The 16,322-nt window shown below is 38.1% G+C and overlaps 1 protein-coding gene across 1 annotated transcript in view; it reads right to left on the bottom strand.

Annotated features, from left to right (window-relative positions):
- Positions 1–15,152, bottom strand: part of LOC138398812 (uncharacterized) — a 235,789-nt gene extending 220,637 nt beyond the window's left edge. Inside the window, 2 exon segments of the mRNA XM_069493272.1 lie at positions 14,660–14,706; positions 15,045–15,152. Of these exon segments, the coding sequence (XP_069349373.1) occupies positions 14,660–14,706; positions 15,045–15,152 (155 nt within the window).
- Positions 15,153–16,322: the final 1,170 nt, after the last annotated feature.

Raw genomic sequence — 16,322 nt, 5'->3', positions numbered from 1 at the left:
CATAGAAAGATCTTATCATATCCACCAGCTAATCTAAATGGAGCATTGAACTATGCCGTACCCAGAGCAGCAGAGGTCTTCTCCAGGCTGTTCAGGGCAGGCCAGGCTCTCCTTTCACCACTGAGCCTCGCCATTTCAGAGGCAAAATGACCTTTGGCTAACAGAGCCCACAGAGCATTATATTAATGACTGGACTGCGATTGAAGTGTAGTCTAAGAGTCAGTGAATAGAAGCCTATATCTGCCTTATCCAAGCAAGAATTTAACTTGGAATTTCCTTAACACCGGATAGAAGAAAAATCCCAAACTGCTTTTACGAGGTGGTAGCAATAGGCGAAAACAGATTGCCTTTAGCAAGCACATGGCTTTTGAAAACACACCTGTTTCTTTGTTATTGATAGTGTGATTAATCGATCCCTAGAATCTGATTGAAAACATTGGGATATAAATCATGCCATATGGGCGGTCCCGGAAGCATCATTGCTAGTAATTCAAAGCATATTTCAACTGCCCCTGGCACGCATTTCAGGATTAGTGTCGCATCTGGGTTCATGAGAAGAAACAACAGGGGCTATTTGTTTATATGGTCACATTTCTACCCTTCATTTTACTTCATATTCAACTTGACACTGGCTGTACATATCAGCACACACGTCAGTGTGGGTTTATATTTCTTTGTCAGGTATCTGGGAACAAAACATTGGTTGATTTGCACATGATGGGAAATTAATATCGTGAAAGAATACTTTTGTTACTAAAAGAAACAAACATGATTACATATTCCTTGTGCCCACTACCTGAACTTTTCATCTATGTAGAAATGCTCTTCATCAGCAAGTTCATTTCTGGCATAGTCTATATTTATTGCCAAGGCCGAAATTTACTTGTCTGTTCTTTAAATCAGTCAACACATGTTTATTGAGCACTTACTATATATAGAAAGACACTAAGTTTTTGTCACTGATATGTAATATTTGAACATATTTATGGGGTAGATGTGCTATTCTGTTACACATACAGAATGTGTGATAATCAAGTCGAGTGTTTGGAGTATCCATCACCTTGAGTACTTATCATTTCTATGTGTTGGGAACATTTCAAGTCCTCTCTTAGCTATTTTGAAATATGCTATACATTGTTGTTAACTATGGCCACCCTACTCTATCAAACATTAGAACTTATTCCTTCTACCTAACTGTATGTTGGTTCCTATTAACCAGCTTCTCTTCATCCTCCCTGAAAGACACTGTTTTAAGTGCAATGACAATGGTCCATGTCCCTAAGGAAATTATAGCCCTGGGGAAATGACTAGTATATAAATAACTGCAAGATCAAATAGAAAAGCATCACCAATGAGTTAAAAGTGATATAACTAGTCACAAAGAGATTCCGTAGAAATTGACTAAAGCCTAGAAACTTTCCAAAAATTAGACCAAGGCAGGAAAAAAAAATCATACTCACTGGAAGTGTATATGTGAATATTATGGTAATTGCTTAGAGACCAGGCTTTCCTTATATGATTTCATTTAATCCTCACCACCACACATGAGGGAGCTATATTACCCCTGTTTTAGTGATGAAGAAACTGAAGCACAAGAGGTTAGGTAACGCACCCAAGGCCACACAGTAAGCCACGAATCCAGGTTTCGAAGATCAGTGAGTGGGAAATGTGGACTGCACTGTTACCTGAGTTACTCTCCTTTCACTTCTGGGAAAGCAAATGAAAAGTTTACTGTGGCTGAGAAGTACATTTTTGTCCTTGTACATAACTGAGGGAGATCTAAAGCCTCTCATTTTGATTTCTAAGTGAATTTTGACCAATACGCATGCTTCTACGTCCTCCAATAAAAGTTCCAAACTGGCCCAAAGCACTCATGTACATAAACTAAAACTAGCTGCTGAAAATTCTGTGGGTTGTGAAGAATTTAAGGAAATGTACCCCTTCTTCCTGGCTCACATACCTTTAGTCCAGTGGTCACTTGGGAAACCAGGAAAGGCAATTTACAGTTATTTAAATTCTATCTCTTTCTAGTTCTCAGCAAAATATAAAATACCCAATATGACTAAACTATTTCTTTGGTTACTTCTTTTGTCATTCTCAAGATTGTAACTACAAAAAGACACACATAGATTTTCACATAGATATGGGCTTTTGTTATAGCTTGCTGCTAACCACCATGTTCATTAAAAAGATAATTCACTTTTTCTACACGTTGAACACTACCTAAATAGAGTTATAATATCATCTAGATCTTACCTTACTTTTTGTTTTGTGCTGTATATACTTGTATCAATGAGTAAAACCAACCTTATAATTGTCTATATTTCTTTTAAATATGCCCTTTTGAAGCTATGAAAATTGCAAGAATAATGTAACCTTTTCAAACTGTGTTTAACGTTGTAGGTCCATTTTCTATTATTTTGTGTCCCCTGGGTCACTGAGACACTGGTAGTTTGTATCCTAAGCCAGTGGTTCCCAAACTACAGCATGTCTCTGAATTACCTACTGAATTTGTATTGATGACAAGACTGTAGGTGATGCTGATGCCGCTTGTTCAAGGACTAGCCTGCGAGAACCACTGTTTCAAAGCAACCTGAATAAGCAAGCACTGGGCTACGAATCAAGAAACTTAGACTCTAATCCTAGATCTGTCACTGTCTTGCTGTGTGACCTTGGACAAGTCATTTAACCTCTCTGAGACTCCACTCCCTCATGGAATGACATGCTTTAGCTAAATAATTTACAAAAATTCCATATTATTCTGTAATTCGATAACTGATCCAGAAGATAGAGTTAACTCTACCATACATACCAAACAATTTGAGGGATTCATGCTTAACAGCTAACATGATCATTGTGTTTGAAGAAAAAAATATACATACATACATATATATGTATACATATATTTTTGCCCCATACTGTTAAGGTCTGCTGTAACACCATATACACATTCCTAAAAATCATCACACTGTACAAAATTGTTCAACAAAAGCCACACAGATTATGAGAAAAATAGGGTTGGAGAACAACACTCAAAAACTTCACCAGTGACTCATAGGAAAAAAAGATAGAAAACTAATAAAGACAGTATCACACTTTCATACATGTTAAATGGCTAAGAAATGCATAAATACTACAATAAATACAGCATATTTCCTTGCAAAAGACTGGAGGTTTGCTGTGGAAGTGGGCTGAGAAGCATTGTGGCGGATGAGTTATCTGAAAGGAGAATAATCTGAAATTGGATAGAAAATCAAAATACCAGATTGAATAGGGGTGGCCCCCTGCCCTCGCTTCCAGCATCATCACAAACACCACAGTTTAGTGATTTTTAGCAGTCTTAGATCTTGGAGGGTGTTTTCCTGTCTTTGTAAGGTAGGTCCTTCAAGATATGTGGTATAGTATAATAGATACTATATCATTAAAATTGAAAATGTGACCCAGTACGCAGCCTTCTTCTTCATTTAACTTCTGTATCACTGCTGGAAATTCTTGAGTGGTCTTCTCCTCTGCATTCCTCACTTTTCCCAACAGCAGAAAGCTTTGTAAATTGCAATGATGTTTAAAACCTCTACACTAACCACTACTGGCATACAAAGGAGCCACTTCTGCTGGATTTGGTGATGTTCACTTAAGGTTTTCAAATATAGACTGTGCTTTCCTTTTGCAGGTACTGTTTGGCAATTTGAACAAAAACACTTAAGTTTGTCTGAGGTATTGAATTAGTATTTTTTTTTTCATTTAGTGTAGAAAAGGTCACAAATGTGAAAGAATGGAAAAGACAACCTTTGAGGGTATTGGTAGTTGGCAGATGCTTGAAATGTGTGCATGTGGACATTTGTGTATTTCTACATGGTTTGGTTTGCAGAAGAGATGTACATAAGCAAACTCAAAATTCATGTTTCATCCAAATTATTCCCTAATTTTTCATTCTCATTGGAATAAATTTGTGTTTCTAAAACAAGCAATAAAGTGAAGTAACTGTACTTTTGATGACAAATATTAAAGCTAGGATATTAGAGTCACTATATGTCATATGTAGAATATGGAAATCTACCATAACCTCCCAAACATTTAGGGAATAACTTCTGCAAAATGGGAAACAACCCAGGAGAGTCATAATTTTAATACAATTAGTTACACCATACATTCAAATGAAAGGACTGGGCCTGTGGTTTCTCAGTGAGGAAGGTCCTGGCTCAGGTATTACTGAAGGCTATTAAAATGCTACCTGAGAAAGTTTCTGATAGTACTCAATGCCACAGAGTCATTTCCATGAAAATTGAAGTTTTCAACAAAATCTGCCTCTTTCTTCAATTATTTGTCAGAAAAAATAATTTATCTCTTCTCAAAATTTCATAGATTAAAACCAGTTTTCCTTTGATTACCTATGTGTAAGACCTTAATAGGAGAGGTGAAATGTGTGGATCCTGTTTCAGTCTTCTACATGTGGCTATCCAATTTTCCCAGCACCATTTATTGAATAAGGATTCTTTTCCCCAGTATATGTTTTTGTCTGCTTTGTCAAGGAGTAGATGGCTATATGAGGATGGTTTTGTATCTGGGTTCTCAGTTCTGTTACATTGGTCTATGTCTCTGTTCTTATGCCAGTACCATACTGTTTTAGTTACGATGGCCTTGTAGTATAGCTTGAAAGTATAGTATATACTACTATAGTATATTACTATACTACTATATCTTGTAGTATAGTAAATTGATGCCTCCGAATTTGCTCTTTTTGCTTAAGATTACTTTTGCTATACAGGGTCTTTTCTGATTCCATAGGAAGTGTAGAATTATTTTTTCTAGATCTGTGAAAAATGATTTTGGTATTTTAACAGGGATTGCATTGAATCTGAAAATCACTTTGGGTATTACAGGCATTTTAACAATGTTGATTCTGCCAACCAGTGAGCATGGTATGGTTTTCTGCCTGTTTATGTCCTCTGCTATTTCCTTCCTAAGTGTTTGATAGTTCCCCTGGTAGAAGTCTTTCACCTCCTAAGTTAAATACTTTCCTAGATACTTTATTTTCTTTGTTGCTATTGTGAAGGATATTGAGTCTTTGATTTTGTTCTCAGTTTGACTGTTGTTGGTGTATAGGAATGCTACTCATTTCTGTACATTGATTTTGTAGCCTGAGATTTTGCTGAATATGTTTATCAATTCCAGTAGTCTTTCATGGCAGAATCTTGGGTGTTTTCTAGATAAAAGATAACATCATCAGCAAAGAGTGATACTTTGACCTCTTCTGCCTCCATTTGGATGCCCTCGATTTCCTTCTTTTGTCTGATTTCTCTGGCTAGGACTTCTAGCACTATGTTGAATAGAAATAGTGATAGAGGACAACCTTCTCTGGTTCCAGTTCTAAGCAGGAATGCTTTCAATTTTTCCCCATCCAGTATGATGTTCACTGTAGGTTTGTCACATATGGCTTTTATCATTTTTAGATAAGTCCCATTTATGCCTATTTTGTTAAGCATTCTTATAATAAAAGAGTGCTGAATTTTGTCGAATGCTTTTTCTGCATCTATTGAGAGGATCACATGGTCTTTGTTTTTGCTTCTATTTATGAGGTGAATTACATTTATAAACTTGCATATGATGGACCACCCCTGCATCTCTGGGATGAAGCCCACTTGGTTGTGATGGATTATTTTTTTGATAAGCACGTGAATTCAGTTGGCTAGGATTTTTTTTTTTTTTTGAGAATTTTTGCATCTATATTCATAAGGGATATTGGTTTGTAGTTTTCTCTTTTTGTTGTGTCCTTTTCTGGTTTTGATATCAGGGTGATAATGGCTTCATAAAATGTGTCACCTCTCACAAAAATCAACACAAAGTGGATAACAGACTTAAACCTAAGGCATGAAGCTATAAGAATTCTAGAAGAAAATGTTGGAAAAACTCTTACAGACATTGGCCTAGGCAAAGAATTTATGAAGAATATCCCAAAGGCAATCACAGCAACAACAAAAATAAACAAATGGGAACTGATCAAATTAAAAAGCTTCTGTACAGGCAAGGAAACTATCACAAGAGCAAACAGACAACCTACAGAATGGGAGAATATATTTCCATGCTACACATCCAACAAAGGACTGATAACTAGAATCTATATAGAAATCAGGAAAATCAGCAAGAAAAAATCAAACAATCCTATCAAAAATTGGGCAAAAGACATGAACAGAAACTTTTCAAAAGATAGACTAGTGGCCAACAAACATATGAAAAAATGCTCAACATCTCTAATCATCAGGGAAATGCAAATCAAAACCATAATGAGTCATCACTTAACTCCAGTGAGAATGGCCTTTATCAAAAAGTCCTAAAACAATAAAATTTGGCATCAATGTGGGAGATAGGAACACTCATACACTGCTGGTGGGACTGCAGACTAGTGCAACCTCTGTGGAAAGTAATATGGAGATACCTCAAAGAGATACAAGTAGAACTACCATTTGATCCAGCAATTCCATTACTGGGCATCTACCCAAAGGAAAAAAAGACATTCTATAAAAAAGACATCTGCACTTGAATGTTTATAGCAGCACAATTCACAATTGCAAAGATGTGGAAACAACCCAAGTGCCCATCAATACATGAGTGGATTAATAAAATGTGGTATATGTATACCATGAAGTTCTACTAAGCCACAAAAAACAATGGTGATCTACACCTCTTATATTATCCTGGATAGAGCTGGAGCCCATCCTACTAAGTGAAATATCACAAGAATAGAAAAACAAGCACCACATGCACTCACAATCAAATTGGTATTAACTGATCAACACTTATGTGCACATACTCATCGGGCATCAGGCAGGAGGGAGGGGGTAGGAGAGGATGGGTATATTCATGTCTAATGGGTGCAGTGCACACCATCTGGGGAATGGACACACTTGAAGCTCTGACTTGGGTGGGGCAAGGGCAATATACGTAACCTAAACATTTTTACCCCTATCATATGCTGAAATAAAAAAATAAAAAAAAAATGTAAAGAGAGTCTGGCACCTCCTTCCTCTCTCTTGTTCCCTCTCTTGCCATATGACACACTGGCTCCTCTTCCCCTTGCACCATGATTGGAAACTTCCTGAGTCCCTCACCAGAAACAGATGCTGGTGCCATGCTTCTTGTACAGCCTGCAAAACTGTGAGCTAAATAAACTTCTTTTCTTTATAAATTAAAAAAAAAAGACCTTAATAGGAATTGTTTCCTCATACTTACTATGAATATTTTAATATAATGTGAAAAATAGAAGATTTTCAGAAAACAGCCATAAGAAGTTTTAAGGAGGTTAAAACATTTCCTAGAAGCATAAAAATAATCTGTCTGGGTGATTCAGGCTGTCAGCAGAAAAGACAAAGGAACGTTTTAATAACTCTAGAGTTATCCTCTCTTGATCTTATACCCCACATTCTGTACATCAGGAAATCTTGTTGGCTCTACCTTCAAAATACATCTACAGTCCCCTAACTTCTCACCACCTCCATCGTTAGTCCAACTCACAACCATCATCACCCTGGAATAATAAAGTCCTGACTGGTCTTCCTCCTTCTTTTTTGACTCCTCTTCCAGGCTAGTCTCAAACTAGCAGCCCTAGTTATTCTTTAAAGCTATGCAGTGGTTCCACATTTTGTTCACAATAAAAGACAACTCATCACCTGCGATTCTCTCTCACCACACTCCAGCCACATTGGCCACATTGATGTTCCTGGAACATGCCAAGCATGTCCCAACTCCTGCTTCAGGGATTTTGCTCAAATGTTACTACCTCAGTGAAACCTACCCAGACCAACCTACTTAAAAATTAGAAGGACTCTCCAACATACACACACACACACACACACACACACATGCTAGTAATTCCCTTTACATTGCTCGTTCCTTCTCCCCTGCCCCACAGTGTGTATTAAATATCTCCTTTCACCAGGCCAAATAATTTACTTGTTAGCCACAATTATTGCCTATCATCCGTCTTCCCTCATTAGTTTATGAGCACCAGGGAAGCAGAGATCTTTGTGTCTCACTAACATAATGCAATTATCAAGAACAGTACCAGGCATACAACAAGTGCTCAATAAATACTGAGTGAATGAACCATTTTCAAGTTATTGAAAGTTAATATAAGGAACATGTCAACTGGCTGTCCCTCACTAGAGAGAAAAGAAGAGAAAAAGAGAAATATATGAAATGAAAATAACAAAATTTATTAATAAAAGCCTTTCAAAATTTTTTTTATTTTTAATTATTATGAGTACCTAATAGCTGCATATCTTCATAAGGTACATGTGATGTTTTGATACAGGCATACAGTGTGAATAAATCAAATCAGGGTAATTGGGGTATCCATCACTTCAGGCATTTATCATTTCTTTGTGTTAGGAACATTTCATTTCCAATCTTTCAGTTATTTTAAAGTATATCTTAACTTGTTGATTATAGTCACTTTGTTGTGCTATCAAATACTGTTTATACTATCTACCTATCTAACTATATTTTTGTACCCATTAACCATCCCCACTTTATCCGCTCTTCACTGCTACCCTTCCCAGCCTCTGGCAACCACCATTCTAGTCTCTGTCTCCATGAGGTTAATTGTTTTAATATGTAGCTCCCACATACAAGTGAGAACACACAAAATTTGTCTTTCTGTACTTGGCTTATTTCACTTAACATAATGTTCTCCAATTTCATCCATGTTGTTGCAAATGGCAGGGTTTCATTCTTTAAGAAAAGCTTTCTTGATAGTAAGGGGGAACACAATTATTAAAATAAGCTGTCTACAGCTATTGAATAAGCTACCTGGTGGAAATGGTGGAAGCTTCTTTTGATTGTTCAGGGAAAAAAATGCTATAAAAAGAAAACAGTAAAAGCAAAATTAAGTCTTGGAGTTTAGAGATCAAAAAAAAAAAAAAGAGGTAATATGGCTTCATTGGTTAGGAACTAGTTGGGGAAAAAAAAAAAAAAAAAAAAGCAGAAAATATGGGGTAAAATCCCGACCTCTATACTAAATGAATATTAGACATTGGCCATCTATGTCTACAGAGAGATCTCTGCTACTCCTTCTCTTCTCCCTCTCTAAAAGGATGTCACTGACTCTGGGTCAAAACCTTACAATTTGTTTCCATTGGCTCTGTCAGGGTGGAGCTTAACAGTCCATATGGCACTGCATTGTAAGCTATAGAATATTTAAAGATAGCCTGTCCCAATACACTAAATGGAGAATTCAAATGCATTGATTATTCACCTTTTTGGGGGGAGGAGAAGGAGATCACATTTTCTATTCCACAGAAATAGAATAGCAAATAACTTCCTTTATTGTAAAACAGTTAGGAATGCTCCTTAATAAATATTCCAAGGATAGATACAAATATTTTACATGAAAATATTCTAGCTATTCACAAAGAACATAAACAAAAATACCTTAATTTTAGGATCTTTTAGATTAAAAAGTAGAAATTCTATATACACTAGTATCACCCTGGTGATGAATAGACTTAGTATGACAGAAAGATAAATTAATACCATCAATCCTAATCTAAATTGCCATTTTATACTTACGCATTATAAGTAACCAAATGAAAATTTAAGAAAAACAAAATGAATTTTCAAAATTACATAGGGCTTTTTTTTCAAGTGAGGTTAATGTAGACATTCAGATTTAGAGAAGTGAATAAGCACAAAGAGGCAATGTAAACAGTTCTACCACACCAACAACACTTACCTTACAATGAAAAAGCTTTTGACCAGTATTGTGCCTGTTATTTCTTTGGGTTTTAATTAGTCCTGGTTAGTATAAAAGCAATCCTAAGTCTCTTCAGAAATGAAAGTATACCTAGGTAAGAAAAAGAAATTTTTCAAAATGTATAAAAAATAAAAAAATTGGGTTTCATTGTGCTAACACTTATTAAAAGAGATGGCTCTTAATTTAGGTAAATAATTCAAGGACTATTTCAAATATATTTTTTACAACGTTTTTTAATTTAAACATTAAAAGCTAAGGAATAGTATAATAAACAACCATATTCCTTTCACCTAGATTCAACGACAGCTAATATTTTGCCATATTTGCTTTATCTCTATATATACATCTATGTACATATTTTTATATGCAAGTTTTTCACCATATTTTTGAAACTTACAGTATATTCTCCCCAAAGCAATAATTTCCTGTTCTATTCTATCCAACCATTTAACAAATACTTGTGTTTATTAAGTTCCATGTGCTAAGGCCACAAACAAATAAGATTTTTCTCTGCATTTAAAGAGCACAGAACATAGTAAAGAAAAACTAATAAACAAGTGAGATAAAGCTCAACATGTTAGGAGGTGCTATGACAGATTCTTGTATTGGAAACATCTGGGACGTGAGGGTTCGAGTAGGTTCGAGTAAGTTGACCATTCAATCTGGGGGAAATGGGAAGAAATAATACCAGGAAAGAGACAAAGGGAAGCCCAATAGAATGTCAGATGACCAGTTTTGCATATTCAGCCTGGCAATGCACATATTCTAAGAAAGTAAGCAAGACTGATATTATTTTGTCATTACCTGTGTCACTGTCCCTGCTTCTGCTGTCCCTCCTACCTCCTAGATGAATATACTAACGTGCTCTGTGTGTAGCTTCAATATCTTTCTATTTCCCGAGTCATGGCAAGCCAAGTTAAGGCAAGTACGGCAGGAAACTTGACCACGCCGTTTCAAATCAAATCCAGATCAGTGGTTATCAAAGTTAACTGCACACTGGATTTGTCTAGGGAGCTTTCAAAATACTATAATAATACTAATACCAGGTTCCACTCCTGGAGATTCTGATTTAATTGGTATGTTGTGGGACTCCCCAACAAATTATAATATAAAGCCAAGGCTAAGAACCACTGGTGTGATTCTCCAATTTTAGAATGCATGCAAATTATGTGGAGATCTTGTTAAAGATTCTGGCACTGGGATAGGGCCTAGAGTCTCCATTTCTAACAAGCATCCGGGTAACTTATGCCTGCTCTGCTGGTCCAAGGACTCCAGTTTGAACAGCGAGATTCTAGATCATAGTGCTAATCACAACTGCTACTGCCCAAGCTGTCACAACAGCAGTCAGACCTAGGGCCTCTCTGGTGGGTCCATCAGGCCCATATTACCCTAAGCTGCAAATTAAAAGAAAAATTATTTCTCTACTCATAACACTTCTGACATGAAATGTATGGGGCTTTCACATCAAACAATTCTCCAGTTCTTTGTGGACACTAACTGAGTGTCCTACAATTTAATTCAATTCTGACATTAACTACGCAGAGCTAGTGCAGACCCCACAGGTTAAAGGCTCAGTCCTGCAGGGCTGCCCCTACTTCACACACCAACTACAATTAGTGGGTCTCCAGGTTAGGCACAGCTTCCATCCAACATGGCTGCGAACTGGAGCTTCCTATGACTTCTCCCAGGCTCAATAATTGTAACAGCTCACAGAACTCAGAGAAACACTTTACTTACCACTACTGGTTTATCATAAATGATACAGATGAACAGCTTCTGTGCAGAGAAACATACAGTGAGGTCCAGAAGGGTCCGAAGCACAGGAGTTTCTGTACCTTTATGTGGACATGATTGACTGGCTATTGGTAATCAACTTAATCTCCTGCCTTCTTACCTCCTGAGGAGGAGGGGGCAGGGTATTCAGAGTTCCAAGCCTCTAATCATGCCTTGGTCATTCTGGTGATCAGCCTCCATCCTAAAGTTACCTAGAGACCCCCAGCCGCCAGTCATATTTTTAGCATGAACTCAGGTACCGTTGAAAAGGGCTCAGGTGTGAACAACAAAAAATGTTCCTCTCACTGCATTACTGGGGAAATTTCAAGGGTTTTGGAAGCTCTGTGCCAGGAACCAGGAACTAAGACCAAATATATATTTCTTATTATATCACATCACACAAATCCTTCCTCCTCCACAGTTTATCTAGTCTAGTGGTACTTAAAATCCCTGGACAGCAGTGTCAGTATCACCTAGAAACTACTAAGAAATGCAAATTCTTGGACCTCACCCCAGACCTAATAAATCAGAAACTCTGGAGGTAGGACACAGCAATCTGTGTCTTAACGCCCAGATGACGCTGATGCGTGCTCAAATTTGAAAACCAGTGACCTAGTCTATGTATTCGTGGATTTTCCTTGATCCCTTTTTCATACTTCTGACCAACTAGTCCGAATCAGTGATTCTACCTGATTGCACGTTAGAATCCTCAGGAAACCTTTATAACATGCCTATGCCCTTCCCCTGAATTTCTAAGAGTAGGACTCAGCTATGAAAATATTGTTGCAAAGCTCTCCAGGTGATTGTAATGTACAAGTGGGGCTTAGAATTATTGTTTTGAATAATCTCCAGGAGATCTCTTGATATGGAATCTTTTCCTTTAGCCAATATCAATTTTATTTATTTTCTTTCTTTCTTTTTTTTTTTATGAAATAGGATCTCACTCTGTTACCTGGATTGGAGTGCAGTGGCGTCATCATAGCTCACTGCAACCTCAAACTCCTGGGCCCAAGTGATCCTCCTGCCTCAGACTCCTGAGTACCTGAGACTACAGGCACACACCACCATGCCCAGCTAATTTTTCCATTTTTTGTAGAGACAGGGTCTCGCTCTTGCTCAGGCTGGTCTCAAATTCCTGGCCTCAAGCAATCATCCCACCTCAGCTTCCCAAAGTGCTAGGATTATAGGCGTGAGCCACCACGCCCAGCTGCCAATCTCAATTTCTGAAACCTAACTGTCCAGGAACACATTTCCCAGATTATTCAATGCCTCCCTCATCTCCTTTCATTGACTGGCTTTGAATCCTCTTCTGCAGTGCTCCTCAGTGAATGTTACAGGGACATGACTCAGGAACATTCAATCCCTTGTGCCTTAATTGCTTAATCCAAGACTGGTATAGCCTGATAAGTAGAATTTTTATAATTTTCTTTTTTTTTTTTTTTAAGACAGAGTCTCACTCTGTTGCCCAGGCTAGAGTGAGTGCCGTGCCGACAGCCTAGCTCACAGCAACCTCAAACTCCTGGGCTTAAGCGATCCTCCTGCCTGAGCCTCCCGAGTAGCTGGGACTACAGGCATGTGCCACCATGCCTGGCTAATTTTTTCTCTATATATTTTTAGCTGGCCAGATAATGTCTTTCTATTTTCAGTAGAGACAGGGTCTCACTCTTGCTCAGGCTGGTCTCGAACTCCTGACCTTGAGCAATTCGCCTGCCTCGGCTTTCCAGAGTGCTAGGATTACAGGCGTGAGCCACCGAGCCCGGCTAGAATTTTTATATATAAGCCTCTTGGCTGATTTTTCTGAAGGCTGCCTCCTGGTAGATTTACTCTTTGCATTCTCTATGAAGCCTTTCCCACTCCCTCTCAATGCCTACTCCTTCCAAATGCCCCACTGAGCCATCTTCTTCCACCTACTATCACACTGCATGGCTCCATATTCTTTATTTGTTTAAAGTCTTTCTTTTCCTTCTAGACTGTAAACCATCTCAGTGAAGAGAGATGTCTTTCCTAGACCTAAACTTTCCCCATACCTAGAACATCATGAGTACTGCACTTACAAAAGTTTTATGGAATAAAAGATAAATGTCCAGTGATAACTGTCCACACAATCTTCATTAAATTGCCAGCCTTCAGACCCTGGACCTCAATTGTTTCACTGTTCTTCTTGAGTTATCTTTAACCAGTATGTTTCTCCAACTCATTCCCTTGGCCCAGAGTATAAACTCACTTTGGTCCTGTCTCCTTTTCTGAAAGTTCCCTGCAGCCTCAAAACACCTTTAATGTGTCTTACCCCATGATGAAGTAGAATGAGTACCCATGAGAGGAGACTGATTCTGTAGGTACATTCAGCAGTTATACTCCTTTGTAAAGCATTTGATGTTGTGCACATTCTGTTTCAATCAACCAGCAGATGATTAAATCTATACCTCAAGGTTTTCAAAAACAAAAAATATCATAGAATTATTATATTCTCTCTCCTTTCCCAAAAACGTCCATTATGTATTTTTCAGCTACTACGATTTGTACTCATCAATAAGATTATTGGATCTAGGAATTTAGGGGAGAATTTCTGCTTATTTTGACATATAAAAATTCTGTTTGATCTGAAGAATTGCATAAATGTATGCTTTTTATTTAACTGATCATTTGCTCCTCAAATATTGTTTTTTGGAAATATGTCATTGGTGAGATTACTGACTTTCTAGTTGCAGGGGAGAAGCTAGAATCAGTTCTCTTTTTTTCTCTGAGTAAGTTGGTCTTTTACCCATGGGTAAAACAAGCAAGCCTTGAGGGCCCCTCCTGACCAGACCTCCCAATGGTGCCTGCAGCTTCCCAGTGAAATGCTATCTACCTTGAACAGCCAGAGAAGGCATTAGGGCCTTTCAGCTAGTACAAAGGTAGCAGAACAAGCCTCTCTGAGCAGCTAACCCACAATGACAGTGGCCAGGCATTCAGAAACTGGGCTGATCAGGTACAACAAATAAAAACAACAACAACAAAAAAAAAAAAAAAAAAAAAAACCTTTCCAAATAAATAGCTAAGAGTCAATCCCTTTCTTTCATTTCAAGTATAGTGTTGTCAAAGTGCTCTGCCAAATCCTATCAACCAGCTTTGTAACCAAGACCTACGAGCTTAAATTACTTTAAGGGGAAAGTCTGATATCCAAAGAAAGTCTCATTACAAACTGGCTTTTGGCCTGGCATGGTGGCTCACACCTGTAATCCTAGCACTCTGGGAGGCCAGCGTGGGAGGATCACTTGAGGTCAGGAGTTCTAGATCAGCCTGAGCAAGAGTGAGACCCCTGTCTCTACTAAAAATAGAAAGAAAATTAGACTGGCAGCTAAAAATAGAAAAAAATTAGCTGGGCGTGGTGGCGCACGCCTGTAATCCCAGCTACTCTAGAGGCTGAGGCAGGAGGATCACTTGAGTCCAGGAGTTTGAGGTTGCTGTGAGCTGGGCTGACACCACGGCACTCTAGCCCAGGCAACAGAGCAAGACTCTGTCTCAAAAAAAAAAAAAAAAATACTGGCCTTTGCTTGGGGGTGAGAGAAGGCCCAGGAATGAGGCTGTCTTGGGGATCCCCCACCAAACAAAGTTCTTCATCCTTCATAGTGACAATACTGGTGATCTACATAATTAATATAAGGTCATGTAGAGGTAAACATAAAACCATTAAACAGGAAAACTTTAACCAGGAAGCTTGCAGGGTGGGGGTGGAGGAAGGTGGGGAAGGAACTGATGGGTAACAGAGTCTTAGAAACAGGGGAGAGTACTACCTGTTACTCTTAAACTAACATTTGTCCTTGGTCTAAAACCAGATGTATTTTAAAACTTTTCCCCTCCACAACAGCCCAGACAAGGTGGTTTGGAACAGATACTATGCACAGGACATTTACATTCCAGGAGTTACAACATAGTCAGCAAAATGTGAAAAGCAAACTGAAAAAGAACTAGTGTTGTAATAAAAATAATAGTTGAATAACTTCCTTTCCTTAAAGACTAAATGTGGAGGAAGAGTAGATAGCTTAAAACCCACTGCTACTGGCATTTAAACAGTAGCTCCAATGTGGTGGGAAGAGGAAGTGAGGGTAGGGGTCTTTATTTATGTTTATGAGTCTAATGGGCACCAGGCACCATCCTAAATGCTGGGAATATGTAATCTCATTTAACAATAAATATATCTTATGTAAGCTCTCTGATATCATCATGCAATTTTTTTTTCTGATAGAACATACAGGGTTAATAAATGAGAAATATTAAGCAAGGGACACTCTGGATATGCATGTCCCATTTCCAAAAGACAAATTACACAGAGAGAGGAGAACACATACCAACCGCAGAGTCTCCTGATTAAAGTCTCCTTGTCTAGAAATTATAAAATTAAGCATGCTTCTTTTTTAATGTTTCAATTAGGGAACTAAGGTAAAAGCAAAAATAAAAATCTGCCCTGCAGTTCTCTGCATCAGGGAAACAAATTGTGATAGGCGTCACCCACCTCTGATCCTGCCTCAAATGATGTAAGAGTTATGGTTGAATGTCACCAAGGGGTCATAGTTCAGGCTTCATTCACAATAAGTCTAGAACTTCTAAGTCCAGCACCTGACTTCAGAGCTTGACTGTGGGTAAACACCTAAGGGCCACCATCACCACCAAGTGAGCCAGCTCAGGAGTCTTTTCCTGCCCAAGAAAGGAAGAATCACACCTTTGGCAGAGAACTGAAGCACAGTGAGTAATAGTGTATTTATAGGAACCCTGAAAGAAACTTCCCAAACCCTCTGGCTGGTTGCCTGTCTCATTGTCTCCT

The sequence above is a fragment of the Eulemur rufifrons genome, chromosome 18 (genome assembly GCF_041146395.1).
Source record: "Eulemur rufifrons isolate Redbay chromosome 18, OSU_ERuf_1, whole genome shotgun sequence".
NCBI classification, from domain to species: domain Eukaryota; kingdom Metazoa; phylum Chordata; class Mammalia; order Primates; family Lemuridae; genus Eulemur; species Eulemur rufifrons.
The sequence above is the reverse complement of the archived record's forward strand: the minus strand, read 5'-3'. Positions and strand labels throughout refer to the sequence as shown.